This window comes from Aythya fuligula, chromosome 3 (assembly GCF_009819795.1).
Source record: "Aythya fuligula isolate bAytFul2 chromosome 3, bAytFul2.pri, whole genome shotgun sequence".
Classification (NCBI taxonomy): Eukaryota; Metazoa; Chordata; class Aves; order Anseriformes; family Anatidae; genus Aythya; species Aythya fuligula.
Window position 1 is genome coordinate 52,262,504 of NC_045561.1, and position 25,956 is coordinate 52,288,459.

General features: G+C 36.4%; 1 protein-coding gene across 1 annotated transcript in view; it reads right to left on the reverse strand.

Moving 5' to 3' along the window:
* SYNE1 (spectrin repeat containing nuclear envelope protein 1) overlaps positions 1–25,956 on the reverse strand; it is a 257,346-nt gene that overhangs the window by 117,604 nt on the left and 113,786 nt on the right. Inside the window, 18 exon segments of the mRNA XM_032185747.1 lie at positions 1,400–1,552; positions 2,663–2,818; positions 3,428–3,593; positions 5,173–5,435; positions 6,353–6,571; positions 7,603–7,747; positions 8,362–8,699; positions 9,047–11,207; positions 12,016–12,281; positions 14,579–14,755; positions 16,074–16,199; positions 17,862–18,008; positions 18,816–18,992; positions 19,976–20,143; positions 21,411–21,563; positions 22,880–23,206; positions 24,116–24,286; positions 25,584–25,739. Coding sequence (XP_032041638.1) covers positions 1,400–1,552; positions 2,663–2,818; positions 3,428–3,593; positions 5,173–5,435; positions 6,353–6,571; positions 7,603–7,747; positions 8,362–8,699; positions 9,047–11,207; positions 12,016–12,281; positions 14,579–14,755; positions 16,074–16,199; positions 17,862–18,008; positions 18,816–18,992; positions 19,976–20,143; positions 21,411–21,563; positions 22,880–23,206; positions 24,116–24,286; positions 25,584–25,739 — 5,469 coding nt within the window.

The following is a 25,956-nucleotide window of genomic DNA, read 5'->3' on the forward strand; positions in this document are numbered from 1 at the left end:
TTTGAAAAGGATCTTGTTATCCTTGCAAACTCAGAAATATGTAATTACTCATGAATGCATTATAAAAACTTTTGCATTTTCATAGCTTGATCTACACAGACATGTGGTTTGGATCATGATAGACTATTTCAATAGAAACAAATTTTAAATCAGTTTTTTTTTTTTTGTTTGTTTGTTTTTTTACCATAATGACAAAGTTTCTGAAAAAGAAATCTAAAGAGTTTTCTATATTTTCCAGACTGATAACATGTTTAGTGGCTACAGTTTCTTGGGATGATGTGTTTTTTTCTTCCTGTTGCTTTTATGCCTAGGGTGTTAATGATTTGTTGCTTTTGTAGTATAAACAAAATAAGTGTCATCAAACACTTTAGCTCCTTACAATTATTTTTAGAAATATAAATTGCAATCATCAGGCAAAAACATTCAGAACTGAACACAACTCTAGCTGCAGGTGCGTTAAGCTTGCCACATTAGGACTGTCCTAGCACAGATGCATTAGAGTGTAATTTATGATCAACCATTCATGGTAAATGACTATTGTTCCACGAACAGTAACATGCTTTAATGATATTAATGCCTGTGTGTAGACATAAAGATAGATGGTGATCTATGCATCTAAATACAGACATAAATATTTCAGACAAGCATAACTATCAGACATACCCAGTTTTCTGTTTTGTATGCTTTCAAACAATAACTTGGTCAAGATTATATTTGACTAGTAAAAAAACAAACAAACAAACAAACAAACACAAAAGCAAACAAACAAAAAATAAAAGCAAAAAACACAGAATGAGTCCTCTACGTCCTGCCTCTCCTTCCTCATCAAAAAAAACAAAACACCACAACAACAAAACCAAGAAAAGGAAGCAAAAAAAACCCTCCTACTCTCATACAACAATCCTAACTTGGCCATTATGCCTCAGTGGAGATGAAATTTTCTTTTTGTGGTATATAACTATAATTGAAAAATCAGAAAAGTAACCAAGAGTCTTTTTCATTTCCTGTAACAGCACCAATAGTACTTAAATTCATGACTGTACAAAATGATATGAGATGGACTACAAAGTTAGCTTCTATTTATTACAAGTAAAGATAAGACTGCAAAGAATGGTCTTTTCAATACAGAGTTAAAACAGGAGCAGTTTGAAAGCCTCTTACGCTTCCTCAGGTTGCAATCATACTCATTATTTAAAGAGAAAAGCATAATTCTGTCCAACTGACTTGTTTTTGCTCTCAGATACTCCCTATATTTTTTGTTAAGCCCTCATCTGCCTGTATAGGCTTGTTTGAAAAAAAAATAAAAGTTTGATTGCGCTCTTAAAAAATACAGTTTTGGTACCAAGTCCCAATTCTGAAGTGTCTGTGCTGTAACCAATTAAAGAAAACCTAGTCTTACCTTTTGTTCAAGTTTAGCTTGTGCTATATCATTTGTTTTCTTTTTCAGTTTGGAAAGAATTGCATTTAGTTCATTTGCTATTCCCTGGATTTTCTGTCCAAACTCTTGATTCAATGTTTTGATATGCTGAGTTTCTTTTTCTTTTGTTTGAATCTGTTAACAAGAAGAATTAAATTCAGTAACCAGAAATCAGTCCTCCGGAAAATAAATTAACTTTCACTTAATTTTCTTTTAATTTTATTTTGTTAAAGTAGGAAGACAATAAAACTACTCTGCATAACCGTTGTTTGCCTACACTTGGATACTGTACTTTTGTCCTGGTTTCAGTTAGGACAGAGTTAATTTTCTTCCTAGTAGCTATATAGTAGAATGCTATGTTTTGGCTTAGGAAGAGAAGAGTGCTGATAAAACACCGATGTTTTAATTGTTGCAGAGCAGTGCTTACACCAAGCCAAGGACATCTCAGCTTCTCACTCTGTCCTGCCAATGGGCAGGCTGGGGGTGCAGCAAGAGCTGGGCGGGGACAGACCTAAGACAGACCTAGGACAGCTGACCCAAACTAGCCAAGGGGGTATTCCATACCATCTGATGTCATGCTAAACAATATATAGGGGTGGCTAGCCGGGGTGAGGGGGCTGGACTGCTTGGGGTTAGGCTGGGCATCGGTCAGCGGGTGGTGAGCAATTGCATTGTGCATCACTTGTTTTGTTCACATTATTAGTAGTAGTACTATTATCTCATTATTATTATTATTATTATTTTCCTGTCTTAATAAACCATCTTTATCTCAACTCACAGGCTTCACTTTCCCATTTCTCTCCCCCATCCCAGAGAGGGAGGGGGGAGGGTGAGCGAACAGCTGTGTGGTGTTTAGCTGCCGGCTGGGTTAAACCACGACAATGTTACTAAATTATGAAGTCTAAAGAAAGGCTTTAGATCTGTAAATGGATCCAGGATCTTTCAGTGGTGCCCATTGCCAGGACAAGAGGCAATAGTCACAGACTGGAACACAAGAGGTTCACTCTGAACATCAGGAATCACTTCTGCGTTTTGTGTGTGGTGGAGTACTGGCACAGGTTGCCCAGAGAGGTTGTTGGGCATCTCCTTGGAGATCTTCAAAAGCTGCCTGGACATGGTCCTGGGCAAGCAGCTCTAGGTGCTTGAGCAAGCGGTTGGACCAGGTGACTTCCACAGGTCCCTTCCAACCACAACAATTTTGTGAATCTGTGCAATTCCACAAAAATTTAATCTGCTATCTTTTACCTGATCTTGTACAGTTACAAGGGCCAGTCCAACTTCTGCTAAATGAAGAGAGAGTTCAGAAGGCAAAATGGTATAAAGCCCCAAGTACTTATTCTGTTGTTGTTCAGCCATTTTTTCAACAGCCTGGCGATGAGCAGTTACTTCACCAAGGAGAGACTAATTACAGAGAAATAATGCTGTTAGGAACAATGGGAAAACATCTGCACAAATTTAGCAAGCATAGACATTACTTGCATCTTATGACAAACATACTTGTTTTCAATGTTTTGTTTATTTCATTAAAAAGAATTGTATCTTGAAATTCCCTGGATTCTAATTTATGATGGTCTGTCCAGTCCTCTGTTCCAGACTGACCACCTTTATATGGAAAATACTAAGTTTTCAGAAACTTCAGTAATTTATTTTAATTTGTTGCTTTTGTTTCTCCCAAGACTTATGAGACAGAAAAGAAATGCCACATTCTGTACATTCATGTTCTATAGTTCTTCCGTATTTTAAATGCAGGGGGAAAATTTCCTAAACAATATACTAGGCACGTAAGGTTGCACAAATGCAAATACTTATATACATCTTTAAAATAAGATATTGTAGCCTATCAGCTACTCCATGTTTTATTTATTTATTTTCTGGTGGCTTACTCAAAATCCATTTAATACTTTGTACTTTGAATTGATGGTGGTTTGGAAGCGATTAACACTCACTATGAAATTATGATGAAGACACATTAAAAACATCACAATTTAGAAATTGATAAATTTGATATACTTGCAACTCCTGAAGTTGAGTATCCACTTCCACATCAGGATTTAATAAATATTCCTTTGTTTCCTGGATCCAAGTCTTCACAATATTAATCTCTGCTTCGACTTCCTCGCGCTCTTTCAGCTCTTGTTTCACCAGCTTCACACCTTTTTTCACTTTCTGTTGCATACTTCAGAAACAGAAACAATAATTATTTGTGAAGAATTAAGGAAGTCTAAACATATTGGTTTGTCAAAAAAACACTGAATAATAAGGAAGACAATGAATAGCCCCATATCCAGATTAATAAAAATCAGAGCAATGTAGCAACAGTTTACTAAAGTAGCAGACACTTTTAAGTTTCTCACATTCATTCTACAGTTCACACCTTTTAATTAGTGGTTTTATGTATTTTGACATTCATGCACAACTCTTCTGGGCAAATGCAAATGTTTATAGTACCAGACACCTACATCTGTGCTCAGCACCACAGTCTGTCCTTATTGTCAGTGGAGGAAACAGGCAATTCTGGGGCATGATTTATGATGATTCATCATCATTCTAAAAGAAACTTCTGAAACAGGTCAGAAAAACTGTATCTTAGATCTTGTCTATTTCTCTCCACTAATTAGGCAGCAAGAATTAACTGGTTCAGATGTCGATATCTATAAGCTAAAATAACATGAGATAAATTCCACCACTATTGGGATTTTCAGTGGCAGAATACCTAGGATAAGACACAGCTTAAGCATCTGAACACCATTTTTGATCCCGGGACCTATCTCCACACTTACACTAAGACATAATTTCCACACTTTCCTCAAGAACTTCGATATCCTGTGAAAAAACAGAATACTTCAGATGTCAGATCAGTGAAAGATGTACAGGACTGAAGTTTGCAGCTCTTATGCATGTGACATGGATCTAATTTTGATATTCTGATATTTGATTTACACATGTATAATCTTTCAGAGCTGAATCATGCCTTACTTACACAAGCATGAAATCATCTCAGATGCTATTTCTTATAAAACAATTCTAGGTGAAGAATGGAATTACAGAAGTGCTAATCTCTACAAAATTTCTACAGTGATTGCTATTCTACTGTAATCACTTATTCATAAACACAACTAACTTTGAACAGGCTAGGTGCAAGGTTTAAATTTTTCACTCCCTTTCTCTCTCTTCCCACTGTGGAGATCTAGTTAATGGCGTCTTGGTGCAGTTATGAAATGGATGTGAACCCTGAACCTTAACCATAAATTTTCCTGCTTTGTATGACAGAGAAATACTTTACATTTAGATAAATACTTGTGTAAGGTACAAGGTAACATTTTAAGATGTCTTCTGTTTGCCTGTGCACTAAATTCCTTTGTGAAATTTACAAGATGCCTACTTTTGATACTGAAGTACTTCAAAGAGGAGAATCAAAGTGATAGACTAATCAAAAAAGATGATAAGATGAAATTGAAGTGTTTAAAGTCAGTTATAACTCTACTGTAGTTTATATAAGTCTTACATAAGTTACTATTATTAATGCAAGGCAGGAAGTACATATTCTATAATACATACAGTGGTGAAAAACTAATGGTAAAAATTTATTTCAAAATTAAGAATCATTTAAATTTTATCTGATGTTTATTTTAAACATAAATATATTATTTAAGTATTATAATTGTTAATGATAATAAAAGTAATATTTGAACTGTTAATACTGAATTAATTTTAAGTTACCATTTTTTTCTAGTGAATCTTTTAAAATTCCTTACTTGTGGCATCGATCTTGCATTGCTTTGATTTCTTGCATGACTGGTAGTTCTTCCTGAGATGGAGGCTTTATTTCCACATCCTGAAGCATACTAAGGGTATGCTGTTTGACCAGACCCAAAGATGATAGCTGGTAATCCACTTCCAGAAGGAAGCTGCTGTGGTAATCCAGGAGTTCCAGGAGCTCTGTTTTAGAAGCCTTTTCTATTGAGCTTTCTGGTAAACGATCTTGTAGTTGATCTATTGCTACAGTGGCTTTCTCAATCTATGTAAAGAGATGCAGTCTCTTAATGAAATTAAAAATAATTCAGTAGAACTGACATAAAAATGTGCCAAGCCCTGTGCTGTATGCCGTAGATCAGTTGTGGTAAAGGGCTGATGCAATAATCTCTATAGATCTAAATCTGTGACCTAATGTTGCTAGTTGTAGTTAGGTAGCCCTAGCTCTTCACACCAGACTAGGGCTTGCTAACAGTCTATTTTGTTATAAGTGTCTCCTTATATATACATATTTTTTGATCATTTATTATCTTTATTGCCATACAACTTAGACCTTTAACCCTTTATGCCCCTATTTGGCATAAGCCATATAAATAACAGAAAGATCATCCCTATTCTCAGAGAGACTGCAATCTGAGCATAAAATAAAGGACAGTGACAAATAATGAGAGTCAGGTAGGATTTACGAAAAAAAAAGAGAGGCATGATCAGAGATCAGGAACAGGCAAAGATATCAGTGTGCAAACTTAGAATTAGCAACTTCATTCTCTTCTGAAAAAAAAAAAAAAAAAGAGAGAGAGAGAGAATGACTTAATCTAGAATGTATTATTTGGGAAAGGAAAACAGAGGAGAAGATTCTGAAGAACAACCAGAAATCAAAATAACTGTTTTTACTGTATGTGTATTCATACAGAAGAGCAGTGCAAGCCTTAGAGGCAGTGTTTCTAAACCTAGGTCTTCCACAGTTGTTTTATCGCTGTTATTTTTCTTTTGTGACCTGAGAAGAATCACTGTACTTCCTAGTATTAGGCTTCTCTACCATGAAATTATTATTAATAAAATTGACTTGTTTGTTTCGCAAGACTTCATTATAATCTGTACTCAATGTTTGTGAAGGGCAGTATAAGGAGTAGAAACCCATGTACAGTTAGAAAAGGAGGAGTTACCAAAACCAGAAGTTACCTTATCATTAAACCCTTTCCATTCCTGTACTGCATCTTCCAAAATTTTCTCTTGTTCTTGGGCTACATTCTTGAGCCGTGTCCAGCGTTGCCAAACTGTTGTCATTGATCTACTTATAGTTGCCTTGCTGGCATCATTGCTAACTTTTTCCAGCTGTGAAGCCTTTTCCTCTAGAGCTGTGATCTTCTCATGGAAAGAATTCACTATGGACACAAGAGTCTGCAAAAGCAAAAATGAGCATTAAGAATGCAAATGAGCATTTTTTCTAATTTTTTTTTTTTATTATTATTATTTTTTTACAATGCAATATACTTGCAAGTGGACAAGCTACTTCCAGCCACTGAAGGTTAAAAGGAGGTACCCTACATTGAGTGAGTTGGTTAGGTTCAGCTTATTCCACTGCAATATATTAGGTACAGTGACTGGAAGGACCTGCTCCAAATTGCAATTCTCTAGAAGCAGTAGCAATCTAGTGTAATCAGATTTTCTTTTTCTTGCTAACCCCTCAAAAGGAATGGAAATGAGTGTTCAGGAACATTTTAATAGCAAAGATTTTAACCTCTATTATTAGAGCCTAAAAACAAACAAAAAAGCAATTCAAGTGTTTGAACTCATCTATGTCATTTTAAAATCTAGTATCATTTTAGATATCCAGGTGTACCAGGATATTCTCATGAAGTTGGAAGACATGACAGTGCACTTATGGGAGTTTCCTGCCTATATGAAGAGACAGCTGGAGACCACATGGGATGTCTTAAGCCTCTCTAACTCGAGTATATTTAGGTAGCTGAATGGCAGCAGTGAGGGCAGCATCCTAAATGCTAGAGGATAAAGTAATTCTTGTAACATTTATTTCTTTTAGACTAAATGAGTTAATATTAAATCCTATTTTATTGTCCTCATAAAACTATTAAATATGATGCAGAAAGAGGTGGAAATTTCTGTTCTGAATTTTGCATAGGGTACACAGTTTGGGGACTGTTAGGAATCTCCTGGATTCTTTCATTCCCCTACAGTCACAGATGCACAGACTGGAAAAAGATTACAAAATATCTGTCCCATTCATCCCACAAGTATAATGTGTGTTCTGCACAACACAAAACAGCTTGTAATGTGCTATAACACTTATAAGCTACAGGAAAATATCTAAACACTCAACTTTAGGTTTTCACAGGTAAAGACCTACATAAAAAATTTTCATTTTTAACTGACTGAAGGAAAAGGATTCCATATCATTTTCAGCACCTTACCTTATGTGTTAGCAACTTCTCTTCTGCTTCATGAGAAGAAGCAGCTTTAGCTAGTGAAAATTCAGATAATTTTTTCTCAGCCTCATTCATCACTTCAATAACCTTCTGTCTTGCTGTCTGATACTCCTGCCACTCAGAAGCACACCTTAAACAAATAAAGTGCCAGAAAGAACAATTTAATGCAATATAATACCATTATTTTCCAAGAAAGAGATAGACTATTGCTAAAGAGCACACATACAGAAATGTATGTTGCTGATTTTGAGCTGTGCCTTAGAGACTGATAGAAACTGTATTTATAGCTTGGCATTTAATAGCCTTTGATAGAATTTTCCTCAATGACTTCGTCTAGGTTGTGTTTGAAACCCATCCAAACTTTTGGCATACAGAACATTCTGGAATAATGAATAACACAGTAATGTTGGTTAAAACGGTACTTCCTTGTAGTTTAAAATGTCTGCTTCAATTTTATTTGTTACTCCATGGTTCTTGTACTATGTAAAATAGTCATTCCCTATACATCCTCTCAGTGCTTTTCCATGCTTTATAGAACTTTACCATATCTACACCTCAGGATCACACTGCTAGTCAGTGGCAGAAGTGAAAAACAGAATCTAAGAGTTCTGAATCCCAATATCTGCTTCTGTTACCAGTCGCACAGTTTACAATACTCCAGTTAGGTGACAAATCAAGTGTTGTGATCTCTTTCATCACTAAAAAAGTGATGAAAGGAAAGGGGAAGGGGAAGGGGAAGCATACCTTTGCAACAGTTCTTGCTGGGTTTTTGAGTCTTGCTTTGTCCCTTTGCCCTTTTCTTCCAGTGCACCTAGATTCCGCACAAGCTGCTCTCTTACTGTGGCTTGGATAAAGGGCTCCATCTCAGACACCAGACCCTGTAACTCCTTCAAATGATTACTGAACTGACTTTCTGTGCTGAAAAATTCAATGTGGTTCCTTAGGTTCCCCTCCGAGTTCTCAACATCAAGACCATTTCCTGCTAAATGTAGAAATTCCTGAGCATCCTCAAGCCAGTCACTTGCTATCTGCATCACTTGGTAGTATCTTTGGCAACGGCTATACAGTTTATCCAAGGTAGCCTGAAATGGAAGTGAACATTATATAGACACAGACAAAAAAATCACACTAGCAACAAATATATCCTCATCAGAGTCTGGATTTTGCCCATCCCTGCTTTCTTTTCCCTGTAGTATATCTAAAACGTAGGTCTGGAGAGACCAGATGGAAGTAGATTTTGAGTCAGTCAGCATTTCTATGTGCATGGATATGGGCATATTGAGAAAATCTCATTCCCCCTGTGTTCACCAATGGCAACAGACCATGATCTAGGGTGTCAGAAAAAAAGACAACAAGATTATTGAAATGAATCCTTTCATGATGATTACAAACATCAACGAGAAGGTAATGACACTGAGGATGCACTAACCTGTCTCATGTGTATAGCTTCTTGAACTTCACCATCTAGTTCTGTTAGCTCAGCAAGAGTGTTCTCCAGGTCAGCAGGTATTAGCTCCTTTGCTTTCATATATTTCTCTTTCTCTTTATTGCTCAGTGCATTCATCACTCTCAGGCTTGACTGCACTTCTTCCTGATGTATCTGAACTTTTCGGATTTCTTCTTGGATGCTTTGCAATTTGAGGTCCAAAATCAGTGTTTCATTGAGTTCTGTTTTGATCCATCTCAGCCAGTCAAGTGAGCGGCAGATTTCTGTTTGGAAGTCTATGCTTTGCACAAGTCTGTTCTCACAGTCCATCACTGTGTCTCCAATGGCAGCATGCAAAGACTTTAGTTTGTCTTGCCAAGACTGCAGTTGGTGATTTGTTGTCTCACATGCAGATGGGTCAAGCTGAGGAGAAAGGGCTTCCATATGTTCAGTTATTCGCTTCAGAAGACTCCCTGAGTCTTGCAAGCTGCCCACTAGAGAATGGTATATTTTCAACTTTTCCTCTATTGGGAGCATTTCTTCATTTACCTTAATCTGTTCCTTCTTCACTGCTTCTAGCTGTGCTTCAAGTTGTGTACACATTTTCTCGTGTTCCTGACATGCTTCTATTGTGTCTTCCAACAGGTTGATTTTCTGTTCTATTTGCCTCTTTAGCTTGTGATATAATGTGACAAGTTTTAACATTTCATCTGGTTGCCATGGCTGGCCAGTGCTTCTAAAGGCCTCCTTCTTCTGGTTTAGTTCATCCACTGCTGCACCAAGGCTCACCACTTCACCTAAGAGATCTCTGTAGGCCTGCTGAAGTGACACAGCTTCTTTGGCTAAAACAGCAGCTGGAGCTTTGTCCGTATTAATAAATTGATCTTCTAGCTCAGTCAAGGCTTTAGTTGTCAACTCAATCAAAGAGGCATATTCTTTTCGAGCATAAATTGTTTCCCGAACCTTATGGAATTTATCTTTTGCCAGAGCAGTGACAGTATTAAATTGCTGAGGGAGAATGTTAAGCTTTTCATCCAGATAAGAATGATCCACTTCATTAAGTGATGGTAGGATTTCTTGGCCATCTCTTTGCAGAGCAAGTAATAGATTTTCATATTCTGGAGATTGCTCAAGAATCTGTTGATATTTGGACAACTGGGTGTACAGTTCAGAGTTACTATTCATTACATTAACTTCTGGGAATGTGACAATATCAGCTTGTTTTAGCCAATGGCAAACTTTATCTAAATCTTCTTTGAAATATTTCCTGGAAACTATATTTTTCTCCAGTTCTAACAGTCTCTGATTACACTTTTGTAAAACAGTGTCATATACATTCTGTAGTTCTTGCAGTTTACCTAACACCTCACTCTTTTCTTGTTCCATTGCTTCTTTCATTAATTCCCTTCCTTGAGCCCACAGCCCAGTGACTTCATTTTGATAGGTCTTCAGGTTAGCCTGGGCATTCTTACAAGCCCTAATCTGTTTGTTCACATCTTCTGGAAACAGACAGATATGTTCTGGAAACGTTACCTTCTTCTCATGTTGGTGAATTTGGTTGGTAGCTTGAAAGACTGCCATGAGAAACTGTGTCTTTTCAGATAGTGCTTTATTCAGGTGCTTTCTCCTCTGGCCAACCAGATCGCTGAGACAATCTACATGATGCTGTGCATCAGAAAGTGTTTTCTGCAGCTCCTGCCTTTCATTGAGTCCTAGGTTGGTCATCACCCTGTCAGCATCTTTCACCAGCATCTTCAGAACAAGCTGTTTGGCTTCAAGCTCACTACAAATGGTAAGATGATCCATGAGAAGACTCTGAGCCAAATCTGGAGGAGGGCTCTGCTTAAGAGCCTCTGAGATACTAGGTTGCTGCTCCTCTGCCCATTCCATTAGTTCTTGAAATCTGGAATGCACCAAACTGAACTCTTCTAAGGTTGAAACAGAAACTTGAATTTTTCTTTTGACAAGGTCCTCCAGCTGAGTCCAGCGATGCTCAAAATGACCAAATTGCTCCTTTACTAATTCTTTGTCATCAAGATTTAGATGTTCCACCATCTTTTGTTTCTGATCTTTAAATTCTTCCAGAGCAAATCTCCTCTCCTGCAGTGCCAGTGCCAATTTTTGCAAAGCTTCAAGGTGCATATTTGTACTTTCAGCATCAGATCTGTTATCAAAATGGATAGGATAGAAATGAATGATTAGGAAGGAGTTTTAAAAGAGATTAGGATAAATTATGAGCCCACTATATGTTGAAATCAACATCATATAAATACCTAGAGCTATCAGATTATTTTGAAGGTACTGGTCTTGAATATAAATTACAAAGTTTAACATTTTTATTCCTCTCTCTTTCACTTTCAATATGGTCATCAGGTTGACCAAACAAATTAATATCAGTAATGCACAGCATACAGGTTATATTTCCCATTCAAACAACCAGAACACAGTAACAAGAAGTAATGAAGTTGAATCTTGTTTCATGGCAGTAATAGCAGCAGTAGCAGACTCCTGAAATATTACACACAGCCTGTGTGTTTATGCTATACACGAGTGAAAAGCAGCTGCAACAATTTAGCAGCAGCAACCAAACTGAAATATAATAAATAAATAAACTAAATAAATGAAATAAACTAAACTGAAATATAATAGTCTAACAGATTAAAAAAAACGACAACAAACACAAACGAAAAGTTCAAACAAAACAGTCAAAATGCTTGAAATATCAGAAAACGTTATGGCCCAAGATGGGATGAGTCAGTACTTGCCTTAAAGACAAAGACTGAAGATACAGCTCCTCAAACTCTCTTTATTTCAGTACAAGTAATTATGTTATAATTAATGGGGGGGGGGGGGGGGGCTGATTTAATTTAGGCATGGAAAAATGTATTTTTAGCAGATCCACTTAGAGACACTCTGTAAACTGCTCTTTCAGTGTATATATAATAAGCCTTGTGTGTGCTTTTCTTTTTTACCTAGCCAGGTTGTCCCACTCTTTTGTGAGCTTTTCCAAGAAAACTTCAACTACATTCATGCGATCATGGTAATTCCCTGTCCTCTGCAGATCCTCTTCCCTCTGTATGAGCAAACTGTGTGCCTGAAGGCAGAGGTCCAGCCACTGGTTGTTCAACTGTCCAATTTCCTTGTGTTCAGGTGATTCCTGTCCTTGGGTTAGTTTGTTTATCTTCTCAGTCACAGAGGTAAGAGCTGACTGCTTAGACTGTAACTTCTGATTGAATTCCTAAAAAATATACAAACCAAATTCAATACATTGTCACCTACTTTAAATTATATGATGAAATTTAAATACAAACTCTGAAATTAATATATTTTGTAAGTACTACTTATCTGCCCAGGCAAATGTTGTGTAAATGTTAATTAGATAAAAGTTATGGGAAGGGAGAAAACACTTTTTCCCCATCTTATCAGATGAGGACAGCAAACCAGAGCAATTTCCCACTGCCAATGATAGAAAGAAATCAAAAGCAAGTGACGTCTTGTTGTCTAGGTGCCTGGCCTAATGCCTCTTCTACCTACATTATTACAAGCAAGATAATCAGGGTCTCATGAGAATTCATTCTGAAAATACTTTTTTTAGCTTTTTTTTTTTTTTTTTTTCCTTTTCATTAGATACTGAAAAAAGGAAGCAATGCCAATGAGTCTGTGAACCCCACATCCATATTTTGCATTGTATCTATTCCCCCAATAGTGACCATTATTCTTGTCATTAATGAAATAAAGCCAACAATTATTCAGGTATCATTACTATTTAAGTTTATAAACTCCAGTAGACAAATGAGCTCATCTGTACACACATTTACTGAATAAGTCACAGAGAACCCAAGAAAAAAATATACATCATACTGACAGTTAAAATAATCAAATATTCTTTGGCACTTACACACTGTCTAGGGTAAATATAATCTTTTCCAAATTCTAGTTCCAATAACTAAGCAACTATACCCAGCTCCAGCACTTTGCTGGGGTGATTCATTTTCACTGAGAGCTTTTAGAGGTCTGGAGAAGAGATGCTACTGCCCTTCTCTGCTTCATTCTTTGTTACTGTCTCAAATGGAACTAGGCATCTTCCTACACCAGGGGAATACATGGGAAAAATACAGATTGCACCACATCTGACAGTACAACTGGTGCCTGACATGCATAATAATCGGAAGTTCCTGACTGAAATATTGAAGAAGTACAGACTCCTGCCTCTTCACAGACACCTTTCATGATGGTTAGTGTAGCAAGTTTTAGACCGCATTGTGCTGAGGTGTGTTCAAGAGCTACAGCTTTGTTTGACACTTCTTTAGAACAGAAAAGAAGTGCTGTTTACTTTTCAGCTAACTCCTGGCACATCAGAAAAGAAAATGCAAAGTCTAGACTAAAAATGAAAAAGCCAAGCATTTAATCAGTTATTGAATACGTAATTTGTTTTCCTGTTTCTTCTTGTTACCTTACTGATGTTTGAGATGTGTGCAGAATAACCATGGAAAATATCTGAAATGACAGAGGACCTGAAGGCATTTATCTCACTACTGAAGGTAAATTAAATTGGTTTTCCATTATGCCAACACTCCTGTGCTTTTCAGTGTCCAGCAAAATTGAATAGTTTCCTAGACTGACTTTGAAATAGAACTGAATGATTTACAAGCACTGGAATCAAAGAACTTAGCAAGCACAAGTTGCAGACCTTATTTTCATATCCACTGCAATCAGAAATTAGCCTTTTAAAAGTAAAGGCAAATCAAAACAGTAGGCTGAAAACTGTCTGCTGTTAAAAGGAAAAGGAAACAGAAAAGGAAAAAACACAGAAAAATAGTATTGTGCTGTGTTTTGCTCCCTGTGTTACCCTGTAGCATCAATCATAGAATCATAGAATCATAGAATATCCTGAGTTGGAAGGGACCCTTAAGGATCATCAAGTCCAACTCTCGACACCGCACAGGTCTACCCAAAAGTTCAGACCATGTGCCTAAGTTCACAGTCCAATCTCTTCTTAAATTCAGACAGGCTCGGTGCAGTGACCACTTCCCTGGGGAGCCTGTTCCAGTGTGCAACCACCCTCTCTGTGAAGAACCCCCTCCTGACGTCCAGCCTAAATTTCCCCTGCCTCAGCTTAACCCCGTTCCCGCGGGTCCTGTCACTAGTGTTAATGGAGAAAAGGTCTCCTGCCTCTTGACAACCCCTTACGAGGAAGTTGTAGACTGCGATGAGGTCTCCCCTCAGCCTCCTCTTCTCCAGGCTGAACAGGCCCAGTGACCTCAGCCGTTCCTCGTACGTCTTCCCCTCCAGGCCTTTCACCATCTTCGTAGCCCTCCTCTGGACACTTTCCAACAGTTTCATGTCCTTTTTATACTGTGGTGCCCAGAACTGCACACATCAATAATGAAACCTTCTTTCCACTGTCTTCACTGTTCTTGCTTAGAACATATTAGCAATTCTATGCAACACATGTATAGAGCAAGTATTGTAATTAAATCAGCCATAGGATGAATGTCTTCTTTAACTTCTGCTCTTAACCTAAAGTCTCCTTACCTTAACCTGGAGTACCATATTCTGGGCAACGTTTAGCTCCAACTCTGCACGTCTCCTTTTTAAATTCTGTAGTTGTTGATCTGCATCCTGGAAATATATCCAGAGCTCAGCCTTCATTTGTTTTATCTCTTCCCAACCTTGAGCCAAATACTGTGAGTTCATTATCTGTTGCTCAATCTAGCAGAAAAGAAAAGGAAAGAAAGGAAAAGGAGTAGGAATGCTTTAATGCAGCTATTTTTGGGGCATCGGAGGATGAATACCTTCTTCTTCTCAGCACAATACTTTATTCACAACAAATTCCTGTACTAGATTCTGAAGCGGCTAATATTATTCACAAAGACACTTAACCTTCAAAAGTTGTAAAAATCAAACCTATCCCAGGAAAGCTGTGAAAAAATTCCCCCTTGAGTGCAGCAAGTATATTTATATATGTATTTTGAAGTGTTCTAAGTCTTCAGTTGAAGCTTAAATTAACTGTGTAATTTGTAATGCATATTGTGTACCAAGAATTGTGGAGGACTATGCCCTATACGCCTTCACAATGACCAAAAAACCACTTAAACAAAACACTTTAATTTTAATTTGCCTAGCCCTGTAATTTTGCCTATATGTTATTTATTTATTTTTTTCCCCCACTGCTTTATATATATATAAAAGAAGAATCTCATTTTGGTGTTTGGGATGCTTTCTAGTTACTCAATATTTGGACTGCAGTTTTTTTGTATGGATTACTTGGATTTGCACAATTTACTTCTCTGGTATGAAAGACTGTTACTGTATGTATTATATTTTTACTCTTGGTAGAAGTAGTTTCAGGAGTTTTTTGTGTGTGTGCATGTGTGAAACTAAAACTTTAATGGTTAAAAACCCAGGAATCCTAACAATATAATTTTTCTAATAAGCTATGTTTATTTTATTTTAAAACAAATCATTAAGGTAATTTGAGACTTAAAATTGAGGTAGGCTTCTATACACTCATATGCTAAAATTGATGCATTCTGGATAAATTACATAGATTTATGAATTGACTTATAAAAATCATGATTATAAAGAATATATTAGTATATCTTAATAAGAAGAACATCAGTCTACTGTTGAATAAATAAATAAATACACTTAATATTTAATTAAAAATAAGAATTAACTGAGTTATGTTTTATGAAGACAAATAATTTGGAACTAGTTTTCTTCATCATGATGTCATATGTGTGGCTTTAGGACATTTTTTAGCAGCTCAGTACCTCTCACATCCTTTGTCCCTTTTCTTTTTATTACTGCCAGGATAGCATTGTGTCAATTTTATAATATCTATATTATATATCTATATATATGTATTAAAAAAAAAAAAAGATAAAATAGCTGTTTAAATACTTAAGATGCATGTAAGATATAAGATAACATTTCTTTAAACCATTACCCAAGATGACTGTCTTAAAAGAGGACAGATGACAGCAGTTAAAGCTCTAAATAGGATTAAAAGCTGGTTATCTTGTACCATTTGTTTTGTTTGTTGAATATCTGTTGCTGTACTCTTCACTGTGGCATCTGACAGATCACACATGGAGCACAAAAGATCCAAATATGTATTGGCTTGTTCCTGCAGAGCCCGGAAATGTTTCACCTGAAGGAAGACAATCCTCATATAAACTCAGCTTGTGGAATATTTCTTATTTTATTAAAATCACGTTTCAGTGTTTAAAATTTAGCTCATTACTTCCAAGAGAAGAAATGTAGACATATGCTATTTTATTACAAACAATGTAAAAAACATGGAAAAGAGTAATTCTTAAAAATTTGATTATCATTGTCCATTTAGCAAAGTACTCAGTGACATGCATTACCTACCTTATTTCTTTATAATTAGGAGGTTTGGATAGACACACATAGTTTCAGAAAGGTGACTTACTTTCCCAAGGTAAATGGGAAGCAGGGCTTTATCCAATTATTAAAGTGTCTTGTTGCCTATACCTATAAAAATCTCTTGCATCTCAATAGATCATGGAGGATCCAAACCAGTGGCAAAACAAGTTTTCCACACCCTCTGAAACCCTCTCAACATCTACAATTGACAAGATCTGACAACACTATTCTGTTGAGGGTTGTTCCTCTTGCTATTGTCCATAGAAGCCCATCTCTCTCATGAAGATTTTCCTCATTTCACAAGAAAATGGTGGTATCAGTGTCAAAAAGCAGGCTTATACCTGCATATAACATACCTCCTAGAGTCCCAGAGAGGAGGGTGAATGACCGACCACTCAGAGGGGCAGCGGTGGGTCCTTGTAAACAAGAAGTTGAATACACAGCAGTGCGCCCTTGTGGCAACCCTGACTTACTGCATTAGCAAGAAAGCTGAAAGCATGCTCCAGGAAGGGATTATCCTCCTGTGCTTAAACTTGTCAGGCTGAGCCTGGTGTATTGGGTTCAAGTTTCCCTCTTAACAGAAGAGTTATCGGCAAGCTGGTGCAAGTTCAGCAAAGGGGTAGTGTATACGGGGCAGTAGCATGTGGCATTTAGGCAGGTCTGAAGGAACAGGGTTTGTCTAACCTAGAGAGGGGATGCTAATTGCCATCTCCTATTATTTAAAGGGTAGAAGGACAGATATCTAGAAGACAGACATACCATTCTCAGTGTTAAGCAGAAAAAGGACTAGAGGAAAGGGAAATCAAAATCTCTAGTATTTCAAGGTCTCAAGCTATATGGTAGATGAGAAAGCCTTGAATTTCTGCATTTTTTTTTTGTGTCAAACTAGGTTAGTTTGAAAACAATGTACAAATCCAGTAATTACATATATTAAGTTACTAAAAATAATCAGAAAACAAATAAAACATCCTTAATCACTAATGTGAGCTGGAGGCATTTCTATACTATCAGACTGAAAACTTATTTTAATCGACTGATTAACAGATTCTGTGTTGATGGTACTATGAAACTAGGTGTCATGTAGGAACTTTAGTAGACAGAGATAAGCAGTTAGACAAGCAGAAAGACACAACCTCTCTGCTAAACACATCTATGGAATATCTGAGCAGTTTTATCTAATTAGCCAACGTTTTCAAGTAGCATATTTCTAAGTATTAAACAGAGCTAACAAAAGCCCTGTGTGATTTTTCACCTAAAGTTATTTTTCCTTCAAGGTACTCCTTTTTGAGCTGGGGACAAAAAATGAGGCTACACAGGTGTCTGAGGAGGCTAGAGGGAGTACCTAATTTCTATTAATATAAAGCTCTTACGTGAAATCACCTCATTAAGGATAACTGAGCATATTCAAGTGTTGAACTTTTACCTGTTTAACTGCATCTGCCAGGCTGAAGGGTGGCCAGGTACTTGGCTTTAATTCTGACTGTATTGTAGACAGCCAGGTCTGGCACTGTTGTAGGGTATCCTGATGATTAACATGCTTTTGGAGTTCATGTTCCAAACTCTGGTATACCTAAAATAAACAATTTGGAACTTCATTACATTTTCAAACACCATTATTGTCTCTCTTCCCACACCTTGCAAACTGCAGAAGAAAAGAGAACTGCTAAGATTGTAGTTACTTTAGCCCTTGTACAAACTACCATGGGATAGTTAACTCCTTAAGCTCCCACTGCATTTGTGGATAAAACAGACAATATCTAAAGCGTAACTACTGGAAAGAGAAAATAGAGGTGAAAATGAAGAGTATTTTCTCTAATTTCTATATTCTTGTCCATCATTTTACCATTTTTATAGTATGAGGTTTTACCTTCCTCAACAACTCTTACAACTCTTACTTCTTGCTGTCCTGATCTCCTAATAGGGACTGACCCAGTTAGCCCTTCTTTATTGTATGTTCTGGTTTAACTAAGACAGACAGTATTTTCTTGTACATAATTAAGACCAGTTATTTATATATTTAAACAACTGGCACTAAAAGTGTAATTTGTTCCATCATTTTTGAAGTAGGAATAGCTTTATTTTCTTGACTGTGACTGCTCAGAAGCTTCTATAACATGAATGCTGCAAGGGAGTGGAGAAATTAAGTACAAACTTCTGGATGATACGCAGCTAGTTCTGCTGACTGCAAGGCAACATTTGGATCACAAGAAATTCATCTGCACCACAGTAATGATGAAATGCTATATTAGGAGCCTATAGGTTCAATTTATTTTGAAACAGTAGAAATTTATACCATTTGAAGAAACAGAAAGCAATTACAGAAAAAAAAATGTTGTTCTTACACTGTATTAAAAATGTTTTTTGAAACAAGACTCACCCTTTGGGCTGTACTGCATATGGCAGAATAGCTGTCCCTTGTCCCCTGAAGATGGCTTTGTATATTTTGCTTAAATTTTGCTTGAAGATGTTCTGTGCATTGGTTGATCAAATAATCACCTTTACTCTTCAGGTTGTTCAAACGATCTTCAAATCCTGCAATTTCTTCCATGATAGCCTAAGAAATAGTTAACATATTTTGAATAATATTTTAAATTTAGAATGTGTTCTGATCACTCCTTGTCTTCAGATGTGGACACAGGTTTTCAGGCAACGTGTATTGTTATAGTCAAGCTATTAGAATATACTTTCATTGTAAAATCATTGTTAAAAGTATTTACATAGATATTCCACAGAAATGTTTGCAGTACTGTTGTAACGTGTAAACATTATATGCTCATGCCCCAAAACAGAGTGCCCTTTGTCTTCCTTTGATCTCCAGGGTTGCATCAAATTCTCTTGTGTCTAATGCTAAGGACAAAACCTGATGCTGAATCATATCTTATTCCATAAGCTCTTCAACTGTAGAAAGATCTTTGCATCAGATTTGGCTGAGCCAATTTTTTATACCAAGAGGTTACTTAAAGGATAATATGCTAATCACAGTGAGGTAAAAGGTTTCAATATTCGTCCTTGGAAACTCAGTTTCTAAGTGTGTATGTGGTGGTGGGGATTGGATTATGCTTTATTTTATTTTACAGAAAGTATCAGTAACTGAGGTGGTGAGTACTTATGACTGATAACGTCAGTAACAATACCTTGAATTAAATCAATGGATGAAATATGACACCTTAATACTTGAAAATTTATTATTATTTTTCCTTAAGTGTCAGAGTCAAAAACACCTTAGGAGTAAAAAGACCCTAATCTGCCTTTTGTGGTCTATTCCTTGGAACTTCTCGTAAAGAGTCTGACATGAAATTCAGATCAGAGTACAACAAAGTTCTTGTGCAGATTCAATTTGACCCAAGAGACAGTGCTACAACAAAGTAAATATGTTCACTGTGTTAATGACACTGGTGCTCATTTTCACTGTTAACAGTAGGAGGAATAAAACAGATGAATGAGAAATAACTAGAGCTTTGGAGTGAAGACACAGAAGCAGAGAAGAAAAATTCCAATTTACCCAATAAAGAAGGTTTACCAAAGCAACAAACCCACCTTATGGTTGGCTAGTTGCTGAGTGATTATCTCAAGATTGTTACTCTCCATGAGGTCAGGGCTAACCAGCCTGCTGGACATATGTAGTAACCATTTCTCTCCTTCTTGCAAATCACTATTGTAATCCTCATGTTCTTTTACTCTCGCCTCTAAGGTGTCAACATATGCCTGCAGGTTCACAATGACCAAAATTAAAACATAAGAAGAATAAAAACAGAACACCAAGATCTTGAAAGCATAGTAAGAATCTTCCAAATTTATATTCCTATGAGTGAGTCCTGTCATTAGACTGTTAAACCAGATACCAACGGGGTTAGTTGTGTGAAAAAAATATGTGGTACTGAGTGGCATTTTTATTTAGGGTGAAATAGTATACTGAGAAGGTTGAAGAAAACAGTGAAGATTCTGTTTCTTTGAGAAAAGAAACATTGTTAACTTGACATTAAATTCATTTCAAAACAGCTATTACAGACACCGAGAGACTGCACATGACCTACCAAATGCTATGGTTAGGTATTTGCTGCCTTTATACGTACATCTACTTGTGACTCTAGCACACAAAACCATGAGTAAATACATTGAGATAATATTATTTTCCCCCCTTTGAAAAAGCTTTTCATGTACTTTACTGAATTTAACTCATCAGAATTATGTCTACTACAACAGATATCAGTTTTGTGGTACAAACCAGGCTGTACAAATTTAAAAATCAGCTGTGAAAAAAAAACTTTTAATCTATTATTGGATGGATGGATGGATTGGAAATTAAAAGGACTTTAATAAGATGGTTTAAGGACTTAATATGATGAATAATGATGGTAATGAATATATGATGACATATACACAACACATATAATGGTGATAATAAAATAATAAACTATTAATTACATTATTAATAAAAATCAATAATTAAAATATTGTTAAAAGAAATTATTAAATTATTAATAAAATAAATTAAATAATGATGAAAATAATAACATTCATAACGAATAACGATTACGATGGTAAAATGACTTTAACTTAATTTGTGGAGCTTTTCCTTGTTAGGCGTATAACCTATTTAAAGCTGTAGCCATAATCATACTTAAGGACGTATTTAGTATTGAGTGTTTCAAAGTATTACTATATGTAGATTCATGTAGATTCATGTAGACTCAATGAATCAATGTTAATTTATATTGTCCTTGCTGAATTAACTTGAATCCATCTTAAAGTTCATTTTCGTCAGTGACCTCCATTCAGTAGTGAAACTAGATTAAATGAAGTTTGTGTGAGATGTAGCAGAAGCAAGAGACAAATAAAAGGTAAGGAAACCTAACTGGCTCTGTGTGCAGAGTGTAACATGATAGAAGTATGAAACAAATAGTCAACTTCTCAAAGAGGGGAAAAATATAGTAATTTGGAAGAACCTTAATTTCTCTTTCTGACTTTTTACCTTTGTTGCACTGCAGAGTTCCTGGTAACTGCTCTGAAGGTCTAGAATGTTGCTCTTTAGAGTCACGTCATTCACCAGATCAAAAAGTGCTTCTCCTTTTTCAGTCACTGATTTTATTGAAGGCTCGTGGGACAGAACGGTCTGCTGTATGGACTACAGTGCAAGCAAGAATAGCGAAATATTAATTGAGCACTGAATATCTATTTCATTCGCTCACCTTTGATCTGAAGTATGGCCATATATCATCCTTTCCAGATGAGAAGAACTTTGCCACTACTGTGGGACTATATTTTTCCAGCTATGCCCTGAGACAACAGCTTTGCAGGAACCTAACAGCAATTGATCCTTTTGTGATTGCCTAGTAGCATGCCTAACAATTTGGAGCTGCTATAGGAAAGTGAGTTAATATGTGTGAACGGTTAAATTCTAAGGATAAAATTTGCTCTGAGGAACAAATTCTGTAAATAGGTGGGCAATCATCACCAAATCCCTGCCCTTAGGGAGATAATATATAACAGATTAATGCATAAGTTTTGAATATAAAGCGTATCTAGTCTGAGCTCCTGTTGTCATTGTTGTGCTACTGGGTCAGACAGCATAGTACATGGCAGTATCTACCACTTAACGGTGAGATACAAGTTCCTCAAACATGTAGCAAGCAAGCACACAGATCTTCTATATGACTGGGTATTTAAGCTTGCAGGAGGATGGGGTGGATAAGTGGTTTGGAGAGAAAGCCTTGGTGCTGTGCAAGTACTGCTCAGCAACAGCAAAAGCATTGGTATGCTGACAACACTGTTTTAGCCATAAAAGCTAAACACAGAGTTGTATGGGCTGCTATGAGGAGAGGTGTCTTCATTCCAGCCAGGCCCAGTGTACATCTTACGAAACGTATGGAAGCCTGGAGTATTTCAAAAAAGCATCATTAAGATAGGCAACAGTTTTGATCTCAATTATTTTCTACTCACTTTTACAAGTGGAAAAAAAAAAATCATAAAAATGTTAATTAAAAACAGAGGAAGCCATAGCAGCTGACTGTCCTGGATGTCAGTTGAGCTGGGACATTCAGCTTTAACCAGAAAGATGATTAAGCAAATGTAGACAGGGGAAATGTCTGCAGAGAAGAGAGACCAATTATTTTCTCTCCTGGCTTAAATGGAAGTTAACTCTGCTGATGTCAAAGGAATTGCTCACATGTAAAAATAGAAATAGAATTTTGTTTCATAACAGGACATTTTCAAATGTAGAAGCCTTATTAAAACTTTCACTTTGCATATCTATGTGCCCACTCTGATTCATAGGTGTAGGCATCATGCATCTTTTCACTTTTTTGCTGATTTAGATACCCAGATCAGAGATATCTCATAAATCTAATGAGGACACTTGAACAGACACTTGCATCAGAAGATTTGTTGCAAGTCTCTAGGTCAAAATTCATTCAATAGTGCAATGATATGATCACTTTTTACCTTATATTTGGACAACTGGGCCTTCTTCTCATAGAGTTCACTCTTTGGCTCCACTGGAGCATGTAACATGGTTTGGTACTCTGTGAGCCACTGAGTCTGTGCCTTGTATTTGTCTGAGAACTCCTTTGCCAACTGAAGGCATTTTTCTGAAGTCATGTGTTCTTTCCTGATGGATCCAGCCAACTCTTCAAGCTGTTCCACATGATCACCAATTTCTTTTCTTAACTGGTCAACTTCATTTTCTTCCATGTACTTTATAGCTCGCTCCCCCTTCTCACGGGCAGATTTTAGTAAACTGTGGCCTATGTCCATATCACTCAGCAGCAGCTGTGAAAGAAATGTTGGTTAACAGAAAATGCATACGAGCTCTTGTCTCTTTCTTTTTGATTCAGTGTAGTTCTATTATTAGTGATAGGATAACACTTTATTATTGTTATTATTATTATTATTATTAAGGACACAAGGAATTGCTATGGAAATTAAATGGGCTTTTAATTACAAAATTACCTGAGGTTAACTTGTGATAAACTAGAAAGAAACAACAAACAAACAAACAAACACAAAAGAACATCAACAACAAATGAATGCTTCTGCTCTGCGCTGGGCTTGTGAACATAAACACAGAAACTCAGGTCTATCAGGAGATGACTCATATTCGAATTCTGTAATGGATGAAAGTTTTCACTTAGTGCATTATGTTTAAGCTACAGGAAACATGAAAAACTCATTTGCAACTCAGATGAAATGTGAGTTTTACTACTGAATTATTTCAATGAAGTAAAACAGGAAACAATGCATACTGGTATAAATACGGGAATTATAATTAAGTATATAATATTATAACTACTGGTATAAATACAGGAATGCATACAGGAAACAATGCATACAGGAAACAATGCATACTGGTATAAAACATGGCAGGATGATGTGGGAGGAAAATTTATTCTAAGCTTTAACCTGAAACAAAATATGCCTTATGGCATAAAACATGCCTTATGGAAAGAGAGGATTATATTATTTATGACTATGCATAACCTCACCAACCAAACTGTGATGTAATATGTATATGACATGAGAACACAAACTTTTATATTTGGTGATCTTTATCCTGTTTACTTCTCTGGGCAGAGTGAAGTTAGAATTTTGAGCAGCTGTTAAGATACGTGTTAAAATATAGGCACTTCTTGGTGAACAGAAACTGAAGACAAAAAACAACTGTATTCAAGAACACTGTACCTCTAGTTCCTGCACTTTTTTCTCCATTGCTGTTTTATCCAACACATCAGACTTGGTGATCACATTTCTGAAGTTCTTGTTAGTAGCTCCGTACCAATTTGTGTAAGCACTAAAAGCCAATTCTGATTCCTCCATACTGCGTATCTCTTCTTCCAGAAACTTTATTTGTTCCTTCAAACAGGTATGGAGGTTAGGGGAAGAAATGAGAAACACCTTGATATTTGTCATAGCTATTGGTTAGAGAGAGCAATAAATTGCCACTTATCAATAAAACCTGATATACTAAGATTAAATATATAGTTTTTGAGTCCTTTCATATCTAATGGATAATTCTTACTGGGGTCTTGTCAGAGTGTACATACCACAATCACTAATGTTAAAACTGAATAAATGCTAGACATGGAAAAGGGACTTATATTTTGCAATTTGTATAGTGACTTGTGATTATGTCACTATGAAGCACTTTCTACCTAAAGTGACTTGAACACTGTATCTTATCCATTCATTTTTGCCCACATCTATCTATATTATATATATATGGTAACATGAAAACATTTCTCTAGTAGTAATTCAGCCTTCAAATCTGCTGAATTCTGAATTTCTCTCCTGAAGCTGACAAAAAAGGTAGTAACATCTGATCAATACTGAATATTTTTGAAAGAGCTTCAACCTGATTATTGTTCTCTAACACATTTAGACCAATGAAATCTATGTATATGCATGGTTGTTTACACGTATATAGTTATAAATGTGTGTATATATTTATATGTAGATAGTTAAATAAACACAGATATGTATGTGAACATTGTATTATGGAATCTACAGTAATGAGTAAAATTTGATAAAATCTAATTAAGAAAGTCTATCTTACCTGTTTCTCAACTGACTATTTATAATTTTATAATGAATAGTTGGACCCAGGAGTTGGACTCAATGATCTTTGTGGGTCTGTTGGGAATTGGCATAATTGTTCGATCTAAGCTTGCTTTAAGCAACCAGGGGTATGCCTTAGAAATCTCAGGGCCTGCTGTAGCTGAGCAAACCAAGCTGCCAGAGTAACTGTGAGAAGCTCCCACTGCAATGACTCCCACATCACCCAATTAAGGAACTCAGATAATATTGTTATCAGCAGCTGGCCTCAAGGACTAGGTCTACGTGGCCGTTAAGCACAAAGGGGGTTGTTTTCCTAACTTCTAATCAAAAGGGGGGTTCTTTTCTTGCAGGTGGTGTTATTTTCTTAACGGTTTGTCTGAGTGCTTTTGACCAATAATCTTGTGTGAAACACTGTCCACCCCTGTAAAATTCACTATAAAAGTTGGGCTATTCGGGCAATAAAATGGTGAAGCATGATCTGACTCTGCTGGTGTCTGTCGTGCTTTCGTCCGTGCTTCGCAACATGGGTCCCTTTAAACTTGGGATATTCTATGATTCTATGAATCTATAAATTAATTACTTAATCATTGCTTACCAAGACATGAAGAAGGAGAGTTTGATATCGAGATGTAAGCTGTGTAGCCTGGCTTCCCATTCTACTTGTAGTGAGACTTTCCTCTAGTATTTGCTGAGCTAATATCCCAACTTCCTCCACATCATCTTTGTAGATTGTAATTTCTTCATGCCACTTCTATGACAAAAGACATTACCCAGCTTGTATGACTAATTCAAACAACTTAAACACAACAGGAATTTAGTTGTAATGGTTAGGAAACCATTGAAAGGAAAACAAATACCTGGAGTTACAACAGGAAAATTAAACAGAATCTGATGACAGTTAACTGAATAAACATACAGGATGTTTTGCCCCCCACTACTCTGCCCTGGCGTAGCTCCATTTGGAGTAC